This window comes from Patella vulgata, chromosome 4 (assembly GCF_932274485.2).
Source record: "Patella vulgata chromosome 4, xgPatVulg1.2, whole genome shotgun sequence".
Taxonomy (NCBI): Eukaryota; Metazoa; Mollusca; class Gastropoda; family Patellidae; genus Patella; species Patella vulgata.
Genome location: NC_065882.2, coordinates 41756284 through 41772089, shown reverse-complemented (window position 1 = coordinate 41772089; position 15806 = coordinate 41756284). Strand labels below are relative to the sequence as shown.

The window sequence follows — 15806 nt, the reverse complement described above, 5'->3', positions numbered from 1 at the left end:
AATATACTTGTTCGTTTTAAGACCTTAAACTCTGTGTATCAATCTGAAGTCAATCGGATGATAACATAAGCCTCTAGAGCGTCACAAGATTTTTCGAAGTGATCAAGGGCCATAACTTTGGCAGTAATTATCGGAAATCGTTGAAAATCAATAGGATTCTTCGTCTCATGACCTGAAACACTGCGTATAAATTTAAAGTCAATCGGATATTAACTTTAGCCTCTAGAGCGTCCACAAGATTTTTTGAAGTGATCAAGGGCCATAACTCTGGCAATAATTATCCGAAATCACTGAAAACCAATATCCTTCTTCGTCTCATGACCTTAAATACTGTATATAAATTTAAAAAGTCAATCGGATATTAACTTTAGCCTCTAGAGCGTTCACAAGATTTTTTGAAGTGATCAAGGGCCATAACTCTGGCAGTAATTATCCGAAATCGCTAAAAATCAACAGGCTTCTTCAATGTGGGCATATAAAAAGTATTACTAACTATCGTAAGCACTTTCTAAAGTATTTCTGGTAGTTTCATCATTGAGTTCATCAACACCAGTTTCTTCTGCTACTGCCAGGAATACCTAGAACAATGAGAATATATCATAGTGACTCTGTCTCTGACTGATGTTAAAAACTTTAGGTGTTTAATGTATTTTAGAACTAATACAATAGAAATATCTCTTCTTGCACATTTTCTTGAAAAAGTGTCATGTGATTTAGGCAATTTTCAAAACGAAATTATGTAACCCCACTCAACCAATAACATGGGAGGCTCAGGTATACCTATAATCTTTTATATATATATATATTTTTAAACAGAACAAATAATACCTCTTCTAAACTGGTGTCTGATAAACCAAAACTATCAATACCAAGTTCATGATGATATTTTTCTAATTCTTGAAATAAATGATGAAACTCTGCTTTAACAGAAGTATGTGGTAATTTGAAACACAGTTCTGTAGAGTTATCTTCTACTAATTCTGCTGTAGATACATATTTCTGTATAAAAGCTGTAATCCGACCAACTGACAAACCTGTTTAATAAAATATTATTCTTCAGATATAATATAAAACTGTGAATATTTTATATGTAATAGAACACTGTAGGTCATATTATGTAGAAAACTTGTTTTTGACCATGATGTAGGTTATTGCGTTTATGTATATGGATATACAGAAATTTGAACTGTAAATGACCAGATGTACCATTAGCAGTTATTTCATGAAACAGTTGAAGGAAGTTGATAGAAACTTTACTGTTAACTTCATAAACCCACGTAAGACAGCATTCCAAGACAGACAAGCCAGGGTAGGATTCCATGGGATGTGATATTTAAAAACCTCAGATATATTAAGTACAAGTTTAGGGATGTTTTCGAATATCTGGTTTCTGTCTGTCTGATCACATCATGTCATTAGTAATCGGTAGTCACAGCTGACTGGATAAAATTGTCTGTCAACATTCTGCAACAAGTCGACCAAAACTGAAAGGTTATGGAATATATTAATGTGGTCAATGGTGCTGAACAATACACTTAAGTAACAGAAATCATTTCAATATCATGTCCATGCTTAACACCACTAGTAACAACTATATGACTATCAATAATTATATAAAGGTAGCTTTTACTCTACCTGGTATCATACCCTTGTCATCTAATGGTGTAGGTGAATCACTCTTACTACTACCAGTACTACCAGTACTACTAGCTCCCTTCATATCATCAAAACCTTCATCATCTTCCACAAATATAGGCTAAAAATACATTTATATCAATCTGTCAGTACATACAGCATAGTATTATAGTCTTCATGTTGATCTATTGAATGTACTCTGCTGTGTATTGTCTTACAGGGCTGCCTATGTTTCATTTAAATCCCTCATACACATCATTCATACCTTCTCCTGACTTGTGTTATTATCATGGGGATTATCGGTTGCGATTTCGGAACCATTCAGATATATTGAAAGTGGGAATTTGAAGGATTTCAACAACTATGTAGAATACATATGTATGTAAAACTATACAAGATAATCTCACTTACTTTCACAGCTACTGTACTTCTGATACTACCAGCCGTGGATGGTCGACCTAAACTTAAATCATCTTTATCATAATTGTCCTCATACTCATCATCTTTAGTACCAATGATACCACCTTTAACAAGGGTTAAATAATAACCACTACCAAATTTATTCTTTAAAAATAAACTCGAACCAGCACAACACAGTTTGCCATGTGATATAATAGCTATTCTATCACCTAGTACGTCTGCTTCATCCATATGATGTGTTGATAGAATTATGGTACGACCTAAAGCAAGAAAAACAGAACAAAATCTACATATATGTTCAATTCTAACGAGATTAATTGAGAATAGATTAGTTTAAATATAATTATTGAACTATATATGATGATTTTTAATAAATTGAAACTTGTCAGCAACTCTTAATGAACTTGTTTATTTCAAAATTAATTTCTGTAAACTGACAAAGTAAAAAAAACCCAACAGATTGCTCTACATCACAATCTGTCTTTAATATTTATCAATGTTTATAATTAAGAACTACTAATAATATATGTCAGTAACACAGTGGAAATAGTACTGCAGTGACAGTTAGGGTACATGTAACCTGAGACAAGAATAGTTACAAGCGAGACTTCTCTTGAACATTAGAATTGAAGAGGTTTATTTCATTTTGTAATGCTGTCCCTGTAAGATTTTTGCTCTTTTAAATTAAGGATAGCATTATACTGTATTAATTAATATTTCTGTCAAGTTAGTAGATTCACATATTTTCATAAATCAAGTTAGCGAATGAGTGACAGATGGTTACATAAAAAGAGTCATAATGTGGTAAACATTCAATTCTAGGTTGATAACAGATATCTCATGGGAAGTTTCTCCAGTAAATTTCCACAAACCATATAAACTGGGGCGCCGGAACGGCACGAGGGCCAGGATACCAAAAGATAGGGGAATCCCCCCGGCCTCTAGAAAATTTTGAAATTTGTCAATTCCGAGAACACATGATAATGAAAGCGACAAAAGCCTGATTATTCACAATTTTCGTATCATGAGCAATTCATCTCATAAAAAATTATTTTTAATTTTACATTCAATACACCAATCTTCATCTTCATTGTTTTTTGGGCGCAAGTTTTGGTATTTTAAAAAAGGAACCGAGTGTTGATTGGTCCTTCGCTGTTGCTGCATCGTTTAGATGTCTTTTTTGACTCTCCACAAGATTTCTCCTTACGTGGCATAGCAAAATTCCGAAAAAGAATAATCGAAAATAAATTGATTTTTACAAATTAGAAAGTTAAATGAAGAGAACACCGATTTGAGCAAATTCCAATTCACAACTGACTGTAATATTGAGTTCTGAACCAAATGCAGTCCTAAAACAAGTGATTTACCTCCCAATTCTATGTCTCTTCATTCAGTGATCCTAATTATCTAAAGAATAAGAAGGCTGGTAACTGGAAATAAAACCCGATATCTCAAAGGAAAGAGAGAAAGTGACCTTTTACAGCATAGCTGTATAAACAAATTGTGTAATTGAAAAGGCTAATAACTATAAACAGAAACTACTATCACTAAATCACTTGCCTTTATCATCTCATGAACTCGATTAACCACTTATAGACATCTGGCCAAGGCATGCACTGATAGCTGATAATGAGAGAGCGAGAGCCGGTTCGCGACCGACGGGAGTGCAATTACATATCTATCTAGACCCGTAAAAAGGTTGAAAACTTTCATCATTAGGGCATGGGTATACATGTATACCCCAGAAAAGGGTGGGGTACCATTTGTATACCCTGGTACCCGGGTTCCGGCGCCCCTGCACGTAAGGGTGGGTTTCAACGTTATTTGGCTCAATTGAAGGTCCAAAACCCAAAGCTACAAAACTATCAAACTTGTGAGAATTTGCCAGACAGCAGCTAGATTCCTGAAGGGAAAAGATGTAGCAATTTCTATCAGCAGACTGGCCCCAGCGAGTCTGGCTGGCTAGTGTTTGAAAATGACTTTAGTATTGTAATCTATACTATGCTTGTATCCATGTATCCGGATATGATATATAAAATGTAAAAATGAACTGTTGCATTGTTATTCCTGGAAAGACAAATGTCTTAAGAAAACAGTAAGAAGTAAATACACAACGTGAAGGGGAAGCAAAGAGAACAAGTGAAAATACTAGATGATTACAAGGCTACTAAGATATGTAGTAAGAAAAGATGCATGGGTCATACGTAGGATGTGGCGACCGGTTTGGGATAGCCCACTTTCCACGTCTGACAGACGGCCCATGGTGCTACATATTTGATTCGGTGGTGTGATCAGGATCAAGTACCCTGGAAGAATTCTGGTGCTACATCCCTACCAGATACAAATGAAACACAAAACCAAAAGACACATTAGCCGAATCTTAAATGTAACAGACGATTTCTGCAATAAATGGATGTTGTTAAAAGTTTTACCTACCACTTCTGAATTTAAGTAATAGATCCCAGATTGACCTTCTAGCATACGGATCAACACCAGCTGTAGGTTCATCTAATATAACTGTTTTACTACCACCAACAAATGCTACAGCTACTGATAACTTCCTCTTCATTCCACCTATAATAAATATAATTATACATATATTGATGAGTTCATTTCAAAAACAGGACAAAATTTTTTCATATTCTTATGTGAAAAGATAGTTATTTTCTGATCCTGGAATAATTTACCAGCTGGCAACAACTGACTGGAAAGTTGAGTAAATTTAATTTCAAACAAATAAAACATGCTTTATTAGATCATTCACTTTTCAACTTTCTTTATGATCACTGGCCAAGTTACTTAATTGTACTTGTAAACAGTTTTATGTACAGATAAGTAATATATAGAGTGCTGTGAGAGTTTGTTGAGGTTTAGAGCACTGAGTCACAGATCTGATTAAAATGTCACAAATTTCAATAATTGGTTTCAAATTCAAAAACAAGTAGATGGCTTACCAGATAGATTTTCAGAGCGTTCTTTTGCTTTATTTACCAGACCAACATCTTCAATCATTTTTGGCATTTCTGCTCGAACCTGACTGTCAGTTTGACCTTTTAACCTTGCATAGAACCATATATGGTCTTCTACTGTTAATCTATACGGACGACAATTTTATACAATAGAAATGAAATGAAATGAAATGGGGTTTAACGTCCTACTGTTCTGCTCCTATACTGGGCTAATGAAGACGGGCATACGCCATACAGTGTACTATTTGGGAAATTTTGCCCGGGCAGCGGCTCTATCGCCTACTCTTATATCGAATTCCAACTGCCAAGGGATCTTTTACGTGCATTCCAATGTATACACGGGACCTCGGTTTTTAGTCTCATCCGAAGGACTAGACAGCTGTCCTGGTAAGGCCCTCCGTTCTGCACCACTGACAAGGGGAAACCACGTCGGAAATTATACAATAGAAACAATCTTCATAATATATATTATGAAAACTTAGCTATAGAATTTGAAATGCAGAGATCATAGAACATTTAATTTCATACAGTTTAATACCCTAATAAAGAGGAACTCAATCTTCGTTAGGTGAGCGTTGGCAATTGGTCAAATTTCTTTAAACATTTTTTCCTTATATTTCAATCAGACATGTTCAAACTAGACTGTGCACAAATTGCAGAGAAATCGATTATTCTATTTTGGCAATATAAATGTTTTAAAGCTCAATTCACTAAAGTCACATAATTTTACAGTATTTTCTAAGAGGTTCAGTGAAAACTTGCACAAACTGCAAGATGTAGTCAATTCTTGAGTTTGATAATTAGTTAAAGAATTAATTACATTTAATTTTGTGTCAAGAGTGATAATGCCTCTTTAATGTTTAACCTAAGTTATGTCACAGAAACATTATTTTGACTTACTTGTCAAAAAGAACATTGTGCTGAGGACACATTCCTAAACTATGTCTTATTTCATCCATATCTGTTCTTATATCTTTACCATAAATATAGGCTGTACCTTCAGTAGGTGGAAACAATCCTGTCAAAATTGACCTGAAAACACAAATAAAGATAGGTTGCCAGGCAACGAAACATACGCTCACAGCAACTAAATCGTCCAGGAAGTCAGCAAGAGTTGTCGCATATTTTTACTTTTTTTGGTAACAACTCATTAAATGATTATCAGAAAATCATTAAAATTTGTTTGGTTTTTATAAAGTTCTGCCCCATGCTAACGTTTAGTATACGAAACATTTTAATTCATTGAATAGGCTTCTTCGTCTCATGACCTTAAACAATGTGTATAAATTTAACGTCAACCAGATATTAAAGGAGCTAAATCGCTAATATTTGGCACCTACAAATTGACACAAATCAGTCGCAATGCATATAACAATGTAATATAAATGTATATAAACTGATTTACATTCAAACATTTCCGTTTTTACTCTAATTTCAAATCAGTTATGTTCGGCGAAATACGCCAGAAGTCTCAATCGAATGGCAATCTCTAGCATCTGGTTATTCCAGTCTACATCGATAGTATACTTTTCGCGTGCTCTCAAGATAAGAATATGGGGTCACCGTTTGACATGACTTTTGGAATATGTCTAGCCTCGTTCTTCCAGTCCATGTTACAAATGGCGCTGAAACGCATTATGGTACACGATTCATGTACCAATGGTAAAATGTTTATTTGTCTTAAATAGTGGATATCAGAAGCCCATATTTTCGCGGTAAGATCACAACATCAGTGTTGATTTAAATTGACAAATAATTTGTGTTTTTAATGTCAAAGACTTTGGATGATAATGAGTTACAGACTTAGCTACTTAAAATTTGGCCTCTAGAGCGTCCACCAGATTTTTTGTAGTGATCAAAGGCCATAACTCTGGCAGTAATCATCGGATATCACTGAAAATCAATTGGTCTCTTCGTCTCATGATCTTAAACACTGCGTATAAATTTAAAGTCAATCGGATATTAACTTTAGCCGGACAGACGGACGGGGCGACGACAATATACGACCACATTTCAATGTGGGCGTATAAAAACTGAGATATGGGAAGATCATTTGCTCGAAAAGCCGCTTAGTATCAAACTCAGTAATTGTGTATCCATAAAATTGTACCTTCTGTTAAATTTAAAGTCAATCGGATATTAACGCCTCTAGAGCGTCCAAAAGATGTCTTGAAGTGATCAAGGGCCATAACTCTGGCAGTAATTATCTAAAATTGCTGAAAATCAATAGTCTTCTTCATCTCATGACCTTAAACAGTGTGTATAAATTTAAAGTCAATTGGATATTAACTTTAGCCTCTAGAGCGTCCACATTTCAATGTGGGCGTATAAAAATGTACTTTTGGGGTTATAATCTTACAATTTACATAATCAATGTCATGAATAGTTAAAGTCACTCTAGTGTTTTTGGCTTTTAATTTCAACTGGTAAATTTTGTTATAAAAATGCTACTTCAGGCCAGGAATAAAGCTGATTTAGATAATCAATGTTAGATTATAATTTCATTTAATAAAAAACTTTAAACTAATTTCTTACATTTTATATGAAGGCTAAAAAGAAAAATTCTTCACGAAAGAAGAGCTGTACATCATTTGGACAATGATTATGCTATGGTCAGCCTATTTGTGACAAAACTATATTGATATCATGAATTCTGCTAGATATAAATCATAAGTAGAAAATAAACATACATTGTTGTTGTTTTTCCAGCTCCATTATGTCCAAGGAAAGATGTAATTTGACCTTCGTAAAAGTTGAGAGACAATCTATCGACTGCTACTTTTTTACCCTGGGAATAAACTTTTCTTAATCCCCGTATTCCTACGCCTATATTTCTATCTGCTGGTTCCCTCTCTATCTTTTCTTTATCACCTAAAATATACAAACATTACTCATTTAAACTCTCACATTACGCAATTAACATTACTCTAAAATATACAAACATTTCTCATTTAAACTCTCACATTACGCAATTAACATCACTCTAAAATAACAGTTAAGGGGACATTAGCATTCTCACCCTCAACTCCAACCCCTTATGTAATTAATTTTGAATAATGTCATATCAAAACATTAAAGCACTGACCACAATTAGAGTAATGAACATTTATGAGAATGTGTTCAACTTCCTGTAAACCATTACAATTTTTTTTTATACAACTTAGAAGTTGAAAGTGACACATTTATATATCAGGGTTGGTTTATTAGATTTGCCTGATGTCAAATCTAAATTAATTGTTTACCAAGCAGCGAAGATATCCAATGCGCTAATGCCTTTAAAATATAAACTTATGACTTACATCCCATGTCTAGTGTTTCCATAGGTGATTCAGCATCAACATTATACTGTTTTCCACACCAATATGACCTCTGTATAGGAAAATACCATTTACGTGGTAAACCGTATTGACCTAAAAATTAAATCATCAAATCATAGTCATAACATTCATTAACAGTTTTGAAATTTAACAAACATGCATAAACTTATAAAGTTGCAGATAATAGCTAGACTGGTTAAAATTACAATCAAAAATTGTCAGTAAATGTTAAATGTAACAAAATATTGCTAAGAAATTCTTCAATATACATCATTTGATTGAGATGGTCTACCTAACAATAGATATAATAATGATGACAGCTGCTAAAATCAACCCTTTTAAAACTTTCTGTACATCTGTATTCAAAAGCTACATGAAATTAAAGACTGTGTTTGTGACATTACTGGCAGAATCATGATATAAAACCAAATTTGACCGGTTCACTAAAAACATTGTTAGTTTTTGGTTTGAGGACATATTGAAAGATCTGGTAGTATTGATGACATCACTAACGTCACACATTCTTTAATTAAAGGTAGCATATGCAGAGGACAACCTAGAATCTATTTGTAAGTTGACACATGTGGCTGTCATGATCATCATCTATCTTCTATTATAGAAACATAGATTATCTACTTTAAAGGCACACTAATCCAGAAAAATAAAAAAAAAACATTTTCTTCATTTAAATTTAATAAAAATAAGAGCTGAAAAGTGTTTATAAGCTAGTAATTTACACGATTAAAACAACCAGCAGCTGCCAGGCATGATACGCCCACATTTTGCAAGAGATGGATAGAGAACAAGCTAAAAATAAAAACGATTTTTTGTACAATCAGGGGCCATAATCCAGAAAGTTATGGTCTGAAATGCACAAATATCAAAAAGAGACTGAGATTTTTGGAATATAAAGATATGTTTTAAGTTTCATCAAAATTGGATAAAAACTGTGACCTCTAGAGGGTCCATAACCTTTGTACTTATACACAATTTGCGTACAAAGAGTGGCCATTTTGTCGGGCAATTTCATTTCGATTTTCCCGAAATTCAAATTCAACCTTCATTATGGTGGAATGGTGATATATTTAAACGGTTTTTAAAATTAAAAAAAAAAATTGTGACCTCTAGAGAATCTGCATGCTAAAAATGCGATTTTTCAAACAATCAGGAGCCATAATCCAGGAAGTTACGTTCGGATATACGCGATTATCAAATGGAACCCTTGATCTTAAGTGTGTAAAAGTGATGATATAGTCACAAGTTTTTTTTAAATCAGATAAAAATTGTGACCTCTATATGGACCGCAAGCTAAATACGTGATTTTTTGTACATTCAAGGGCCATAAATCAGGAAGATACAATCCGATATGCGCGAATATCGAAAGGAATCAAGATCTTTGGGTTATAAACAGTTATTTCAACTTTCATCAAAATCGGATCAACATTGTGACCTCTACAGGGTCCACAACCTTGATTTACCAGATGTTTACACTATTTGCGTACAAGGGGCGGCCATTTTGTCCAGCAGTTTTGGCCCGTTTTTCACGAAATTTGAAGTCAACAAACATTACGGTGTAACGGTGATATATTTGCATGTTTTTGTAAATCAGATAATAATTCTGGCCTCTAGAGGGACAAGCTAAAAACAAGATTTTTAGTACAATCAGGGGACATAATTCAGGAAGTTACTATCTGATATGCATGAATATCGAAAGCAACCAAGATCTGTGTGTTATAAACATGCATTTCAAGTTTCATCAAAAACGGATCAAAATTGTGGCTTCTGATATGAACTTGGGTTATGAACTTACATTTCAAGTTTCATCAAAATCTGATCGAAATTGTGACCTCTAGAGGGTCCACAACTTTGATGTACCAGATGTTTACACTATTTGCGTACAAGGGGAAGCCATTTTGTCTGGCAATTTTGGTCCGATTTTCATGAATTTCAACCTCAGACAAAATTACAGTGTAACGGTGATATATTCGATTTTTCCTACAATCAGGGGCCATAATTCAGGAAGTTACAATTCCATATGCACCAAAATAGAGAGGAACCAAGATATTTGAGTGTATAAACATGCATTTCAAATTTCATCAAAATCAGATGAAAATTGTCTCCTCCAGAGGATCTACAAACCTGATACACAATATTTTGAGTCTATTGTATTTGCGAACGAGGGGCGGCCATTTTTATAAAATTCGAACTCAACCATCCTTAGGGTGTAACGGTGATATATTAAAACGGTTTTGTAAATCGGATAAAAATTGTGACCTCTATGGGGTACACAAGCTAAAAACGCGATTATTCATATGATCAGGGGCCATAATTCAGGAAGTTATGGTCCGATATGCGCAAATATCGAAAGGGAACGACATCTGTGGGTTATAAACATGCATTTCCAGTTTCATAAAAATCAGACGAAAATTGTGACCTCCAGAGGGTCCACAACCCTGATACGCAATATTTTGACACTATTTGCGAACGAGGGGCGGCCATTTTGTCTGTCAGTTTTGGTCCCATTTTTACGAAATTCAAACTCAACCATTCTTAGGGTGTAACGGTGATATATTCACATGTTGTTTTCAGATGTTTTCACTATTTACATTGAGGAGTGGCCATTTTGTCTGTCAGTTTTGGTCCGATTTTCACAAAATTCGAACTCAGCCGTTCTTAGGGTGTAACGGTGATATAATAATATGTTTTTTTTTCAATCAGATAAAAATTGTGACCTCTATGGGGTCCACAAGCTAAAAACGTGATTTTTCGTACAATCAGGGGCCATAATTCAGGAAGTTATGGTCCAATATGCGCGAATATTGAAAGGAACCGAGATCTGTGGGTTATAAACATACAATTCAAGTTTAAACAAAATCAGATAAAAATTGTGACCTCTACAGCGTTCACAAGCTAAAAACGTGATTTTACGTACAATCAGGGGTCATAATCCATGAAGTTACCGTCCGATACATGCCAATATCGAAATGAACCAAGATCTTAGGGTGATAAACCTATATTTCAAGTATCATTAAAATCGGATAAACATTGTGACCTGTAGAGTGTTCACAAACAATTGTGGAAGAATGGACGGACAGGGGCGACGACAATATAATATGTCCTCATGAAAATGTGGGCGTATAAAAATGCAATTTTTCATACCATCAAGGGCCATAATTCAGGAAGTTACGATCTGATATGTGTGAATATCGAAAGGAACCAAGACCTTTGCGATATAAGCATAAATTTAAGGTTGCATCAAAATCGGACAAAAATTGTGGCCTCTAGAGGATCTAACACCTTGATATACCAAATTTTTACACTGTTTGCGTTCAAGGGGCGGCCATTTTCTCATGCAGTTTTGGTCCGATTTCCACGAAATTCAAACTCAACCATCATTAGGGTGTAACGGTGATATCTTAAAACGTGTTTTTAAATTGAATAAAAATTGTGACCTCTAGAGGGACCACGAGCTAAAAACGTGACTTTTGGTACAATCAGGGACCATAATTCAGGAATTTATGATCCAATATGTGCGAATATCGCAAGGAAACAAGATATTTGGGTTATAACCATGCCTTTCAAGTTTCATCAAAATCGGATCAAAATTGTGACCTCTAGATTGTCCACAAGCTAAAAACGTGATTTTTCATACAATCAGGGGCCATAATACATTAAGTTATGGTTAGATACATGCCAATATCGAAAGGAACCGAGATCTTTGGGAGACAGACCTATATTTCAAGTTTCACCAAAATGGGATAAAAATTGTGACCTGTCGAGTGTCCACAAATAAACCGATGTCCGGATGGACATCCAGACGGACAGGGGCGATGACAATATATTGTGTACGGTGTAATTTGCCTTTAAGTCTGGATTGTATGGGCTTAAATTATAAAACTTACCTGGGAATACAGCCTCTACATATATTGTTAATAAACCATATATAATAGCATCTATAATCATCATTCCTATTGCATACTGCATACTAAACCCATCATCTGTTAATGGACTATCCGCCATATTAGACCATTGTATGCCTATGCCCTGTTCTTCATATCTAGCTATATAACTACAACCAAAACCAAATGATACACATGATGATAGAGACTGAAAAATGAAATTAAAATCATTGTTTAAAGGCAGGCATGATAGCTAAATCAACAAGCTAAAAACTTGACTTTCGTACAATCGGGGGCAGTAAAGCAGGACGTTAGTCAGATACACAACAAAATCAAACCACATCCCAGAACTTTTGGAAATAAACATAACTGGAAAAAAAATCAGATAAAACTTGTGATCTGTAGAGTGCCCACAAAGAATTGTGAATGGACGTCTGAACGCACAGAAACATGGATGTCCCGATCAACAGAGCAACAGCATAATAAGTCCATGACAATGTAGGCGTACAAAAACCAGCGGCTGCCAGGCAGGATATGCTCACATTTTTTCAAGAGATGGATAGAGAACAAGCTTAACAAAAGGCAATTTTTCCTAACATCAAGGGCCATAACTCAGGAAGGTACGATCAGATATGTGTGAATATCAACAGTAACCAATTTCTTTGGCTTATAAACATGCATTTCAAGTTTCATTAAAATCGGATCAAAATTGTGACCTCTAGAGGGTCCACAACCTTGATATACTAGATGTTTACACTATTTGTGTAGACGGGCGGCCATTTTGTCTGGCAGTTTTGGTCCGATTTTCACGAAATTCGATCTCAACGGTGACATATTCGAACGGTTTTTGAAATCAAGATAATAATTGTGACCTCTTGAGGGACCACAAGCTAAAAACACAATTTTTTGTACAATCAGGGGCCATAATTCAGGAAGTTACGATTCGATATGTGCAAATATAGACAGCAACCAAGATCTTTGGGTTATAAACGTGCGCTTCAAGTTTCATCAAAATCGGGTGAAAATTGTGACCTCTAGAGGGTCCACAACCTTATAATACCATATTTTTACACTATTAGCGTACGAGGGACGGCCATTTTTGTCTGACAGTTTCTAACTCAACCATCATTAAATCGGAATAAAATTGTGACCTCCATAGGGTCCACAAGCTAAAGAACGTGATTTTTCGCACAATCAGGGGCCATAATTCAGGAAGTTACGGTCTGATATGTGTGAATATCGAAAGGAACCAAGATCTATGGGTTATAAACTCAATTAGGGTGTAACGATGATATATACAAAAATTGGATAAAAATTGTTAACTCTAGAGGGAGCACAAGGTTAAAATGCAATTTTTCATACCATCAAGGGCCATAATTCAGGAAGTTATGATCCGATATGCACGAATATCGAAAGGAACGAAGACCTTTGTGACATAAGCATAAATTTAAGGTTGCATCAAAATCGAAAAAAATTGTGCCCTCTAGAGGGTCTAAAAAACATTGATATACCATATTTTTACACTGTTTGCGTTCGAGGAGCGGCCATTTTGTTCGGCAGTTTTGGTCTGATTTTCACGAAATTCGAACTCAACCATCATTAAATCGGAATAAAATTGTGACCTCCATCGGGTCCACAAGCTAAAAAACGTGATTTTTCGTATAAGCAGGGGCCATAATTCAGGAAGTTACAGTCCGATATGCGCGAATATCGAAAGGAACCAAGATCTTTGGGTTATAAACTTACATTTCAAATTTCAACAAAATCAGATAAAAAATTGTGACCTCTATAGGGTCCACAAGCTAAAAACATGATTTTTCGTACAATAGGGGCCATAATCCAAGAAGTTACGGTCCGATACATACCAATGTCGAAAGGAACAGAGATCTTAGGGAGATAAACCTAATTTCAAGTTTTGTTGAAATGGGATAAAAATTGTGACCTGTAGAGTGTCCACAAACAATTGTGGACAGACGGACGTCCGGACAGACAGGGGCGACGACGATATACATCCACTTGAAAATGTGGGCATATAATTAAAAAGATATTCAAAATTAATCTATCTCTGACATTAAATATTATATGATATCATTGGCTTTAAGATTAAAATGTTAAAGAAGAAACATCTTGATAAAACGAAAGTGAATACATGTAGAAATATATCTGATAAAACTCTACCTACAGCAAAAGCTTTTTCTGATGTTGTCATAGTTTCTTCAAATCTTGTTACCAATGTGTAAGGTAAATACAATATAAAATATATAAATCCACCACACACAGCAGCTAAATTAGCTTTAGAAAATAACACACTTATAAAAAAACACAGCATGATGGTTGCTACCGTAAACGCCAACAAAAACACAAATATTACAGATGGATCTGAATGTTCCAGTACTTTTCCTCCCTGAAAAATAATTCAATAAATACATGAACTGTAAATAATATCACAAAAATTCAATATAGTCCTTTGAACATGGTTGTGTTGTTTATTTGATAACCTTCTTAACTTATTTTTTATTTGTAATAACCATGATAAATCAAGTTATAGTGTCAAATTACCTAAGCTCAAAATACATTAAACAAGTGTATTTGATGTTCATATCATCTTAGTTCTTTTGTAAGCAGATCCGAAAGCTTAAACCAGTTAGTAGGCTTCTTCCTGGCACTAACATAACAACACTTTTAAATTTAAATTGATAATTGTAGTAACTAGAGCATCCACAAGGAATATAACGCTGCTAATATTTATTGGAAATCGTTGAGAATTAACTGCTTCTTCACGTGGACATAATCACTGTGTAGAAAGAATAAGTCCATCAGACAATCAAGGATACTAACTAAGAAATCTGAGCATTTAGATAGGAATCTTTGACTTACTAATATAAACAATGCATTCAACAAGTTTTACTTCAGGCTCATGTCACTGAGAACTACTAAGGGGTTAATCTATGCATGGACTGTATATAAATCTGTCTGGGTTGTTATTAATTTTCCGATTATTACTTGGCAATAAGGTGCATTAATTGACAAGGGTGAGAGGTGAGCTAATCAACACTAGGGGTGAAAAACTGTGCTATGGTCCGTTATATCTGTAGAAGTGTGTTAATTAACCGACCGGTAAAAAATGAATTTCAATAGTATGTATTGTTTAATTGGTGTATTTTCTTGCTAGTTGAGATAACTGCAGCATAAGGAGTATAATCAAGGAAATGAAATGAAATGGAGTTTAACGTCCTACTGTTCTGCTCCGAACTGGGCTAATGAAGACGGGCATACGGTATACAGTGTGCTATGAGGGAAATTTTGCCCGGACAGCGGCACTACGACCTACTCTTATATCGAATTCCAACTGTCAAGGGAACTTTTACCTGCACGCCAATGTGTACACAGGACCTCGATTTTTCGTACCATCCGAACGACTAGACAGCTGTCAGGCCATCCATCCTGCATCACTGACAAGGGGGAACCACGCCAGAAAATCTAGATGAACTTTCTCGGCCAAAGCAGGGATCGAACACCCGACCACCAGGCTAGCGAGCCAGCGTCTTACCCACTTTGCCACCGTG

General features: G+C 35.0%; 1 protein-coding gene across 3 annotated transcripts in view; it reads right to left on the bottom strand.

The window, feature by feature from the left end:
- Positions 1–15806, bottom strand: part of LOC126819203 (phospholipid-transporting ATPase ABCA1) — a 127012-nt gene that overhangs the window by 40995 nt on the left and 70211 nt on the right. For 2 of the 3 annotated variants that reach the window (XM_050547107.2, XM_050547110.2), the window contains exons 17-27: positions 14423–14644; positions 12244–12448; positions 8324–8434; positions 7715–7895; positions 5925–6056; positions 5010–5149; positions 4492–4629; positions 2047–2315; positions 1636–1756; positions 829–1034; positions 494–578 (exon numbers count right to left, since the gene is read on the bottom strand). In XM_050547107.2, coding sequence (XP_050403064.1) covers positions 494–578; positions 829–1034; positions 1636–1756; positions 2047–2315; positions 4492–4629; positions 5010–5149; positions 5925–6056; positions 7715–7895; positions 8324–8434; positions 12244–12448; positions 14423–14644 — 1810 coding nt within the window. The remainder of the gene's footprint in view (positions 1–493; positions 579–828; positions 1035–1635; positions 1757–2046; positions 2316–4491; positions 4630–5009; positions 5150–5924; positions 6057–7714; positions 7896–8323; positions 8435–12243; positions 12449–14422; positions 14645–15806) is intronic. The other variant, XM_050547108.2, reaches the window with a different exon arrangement.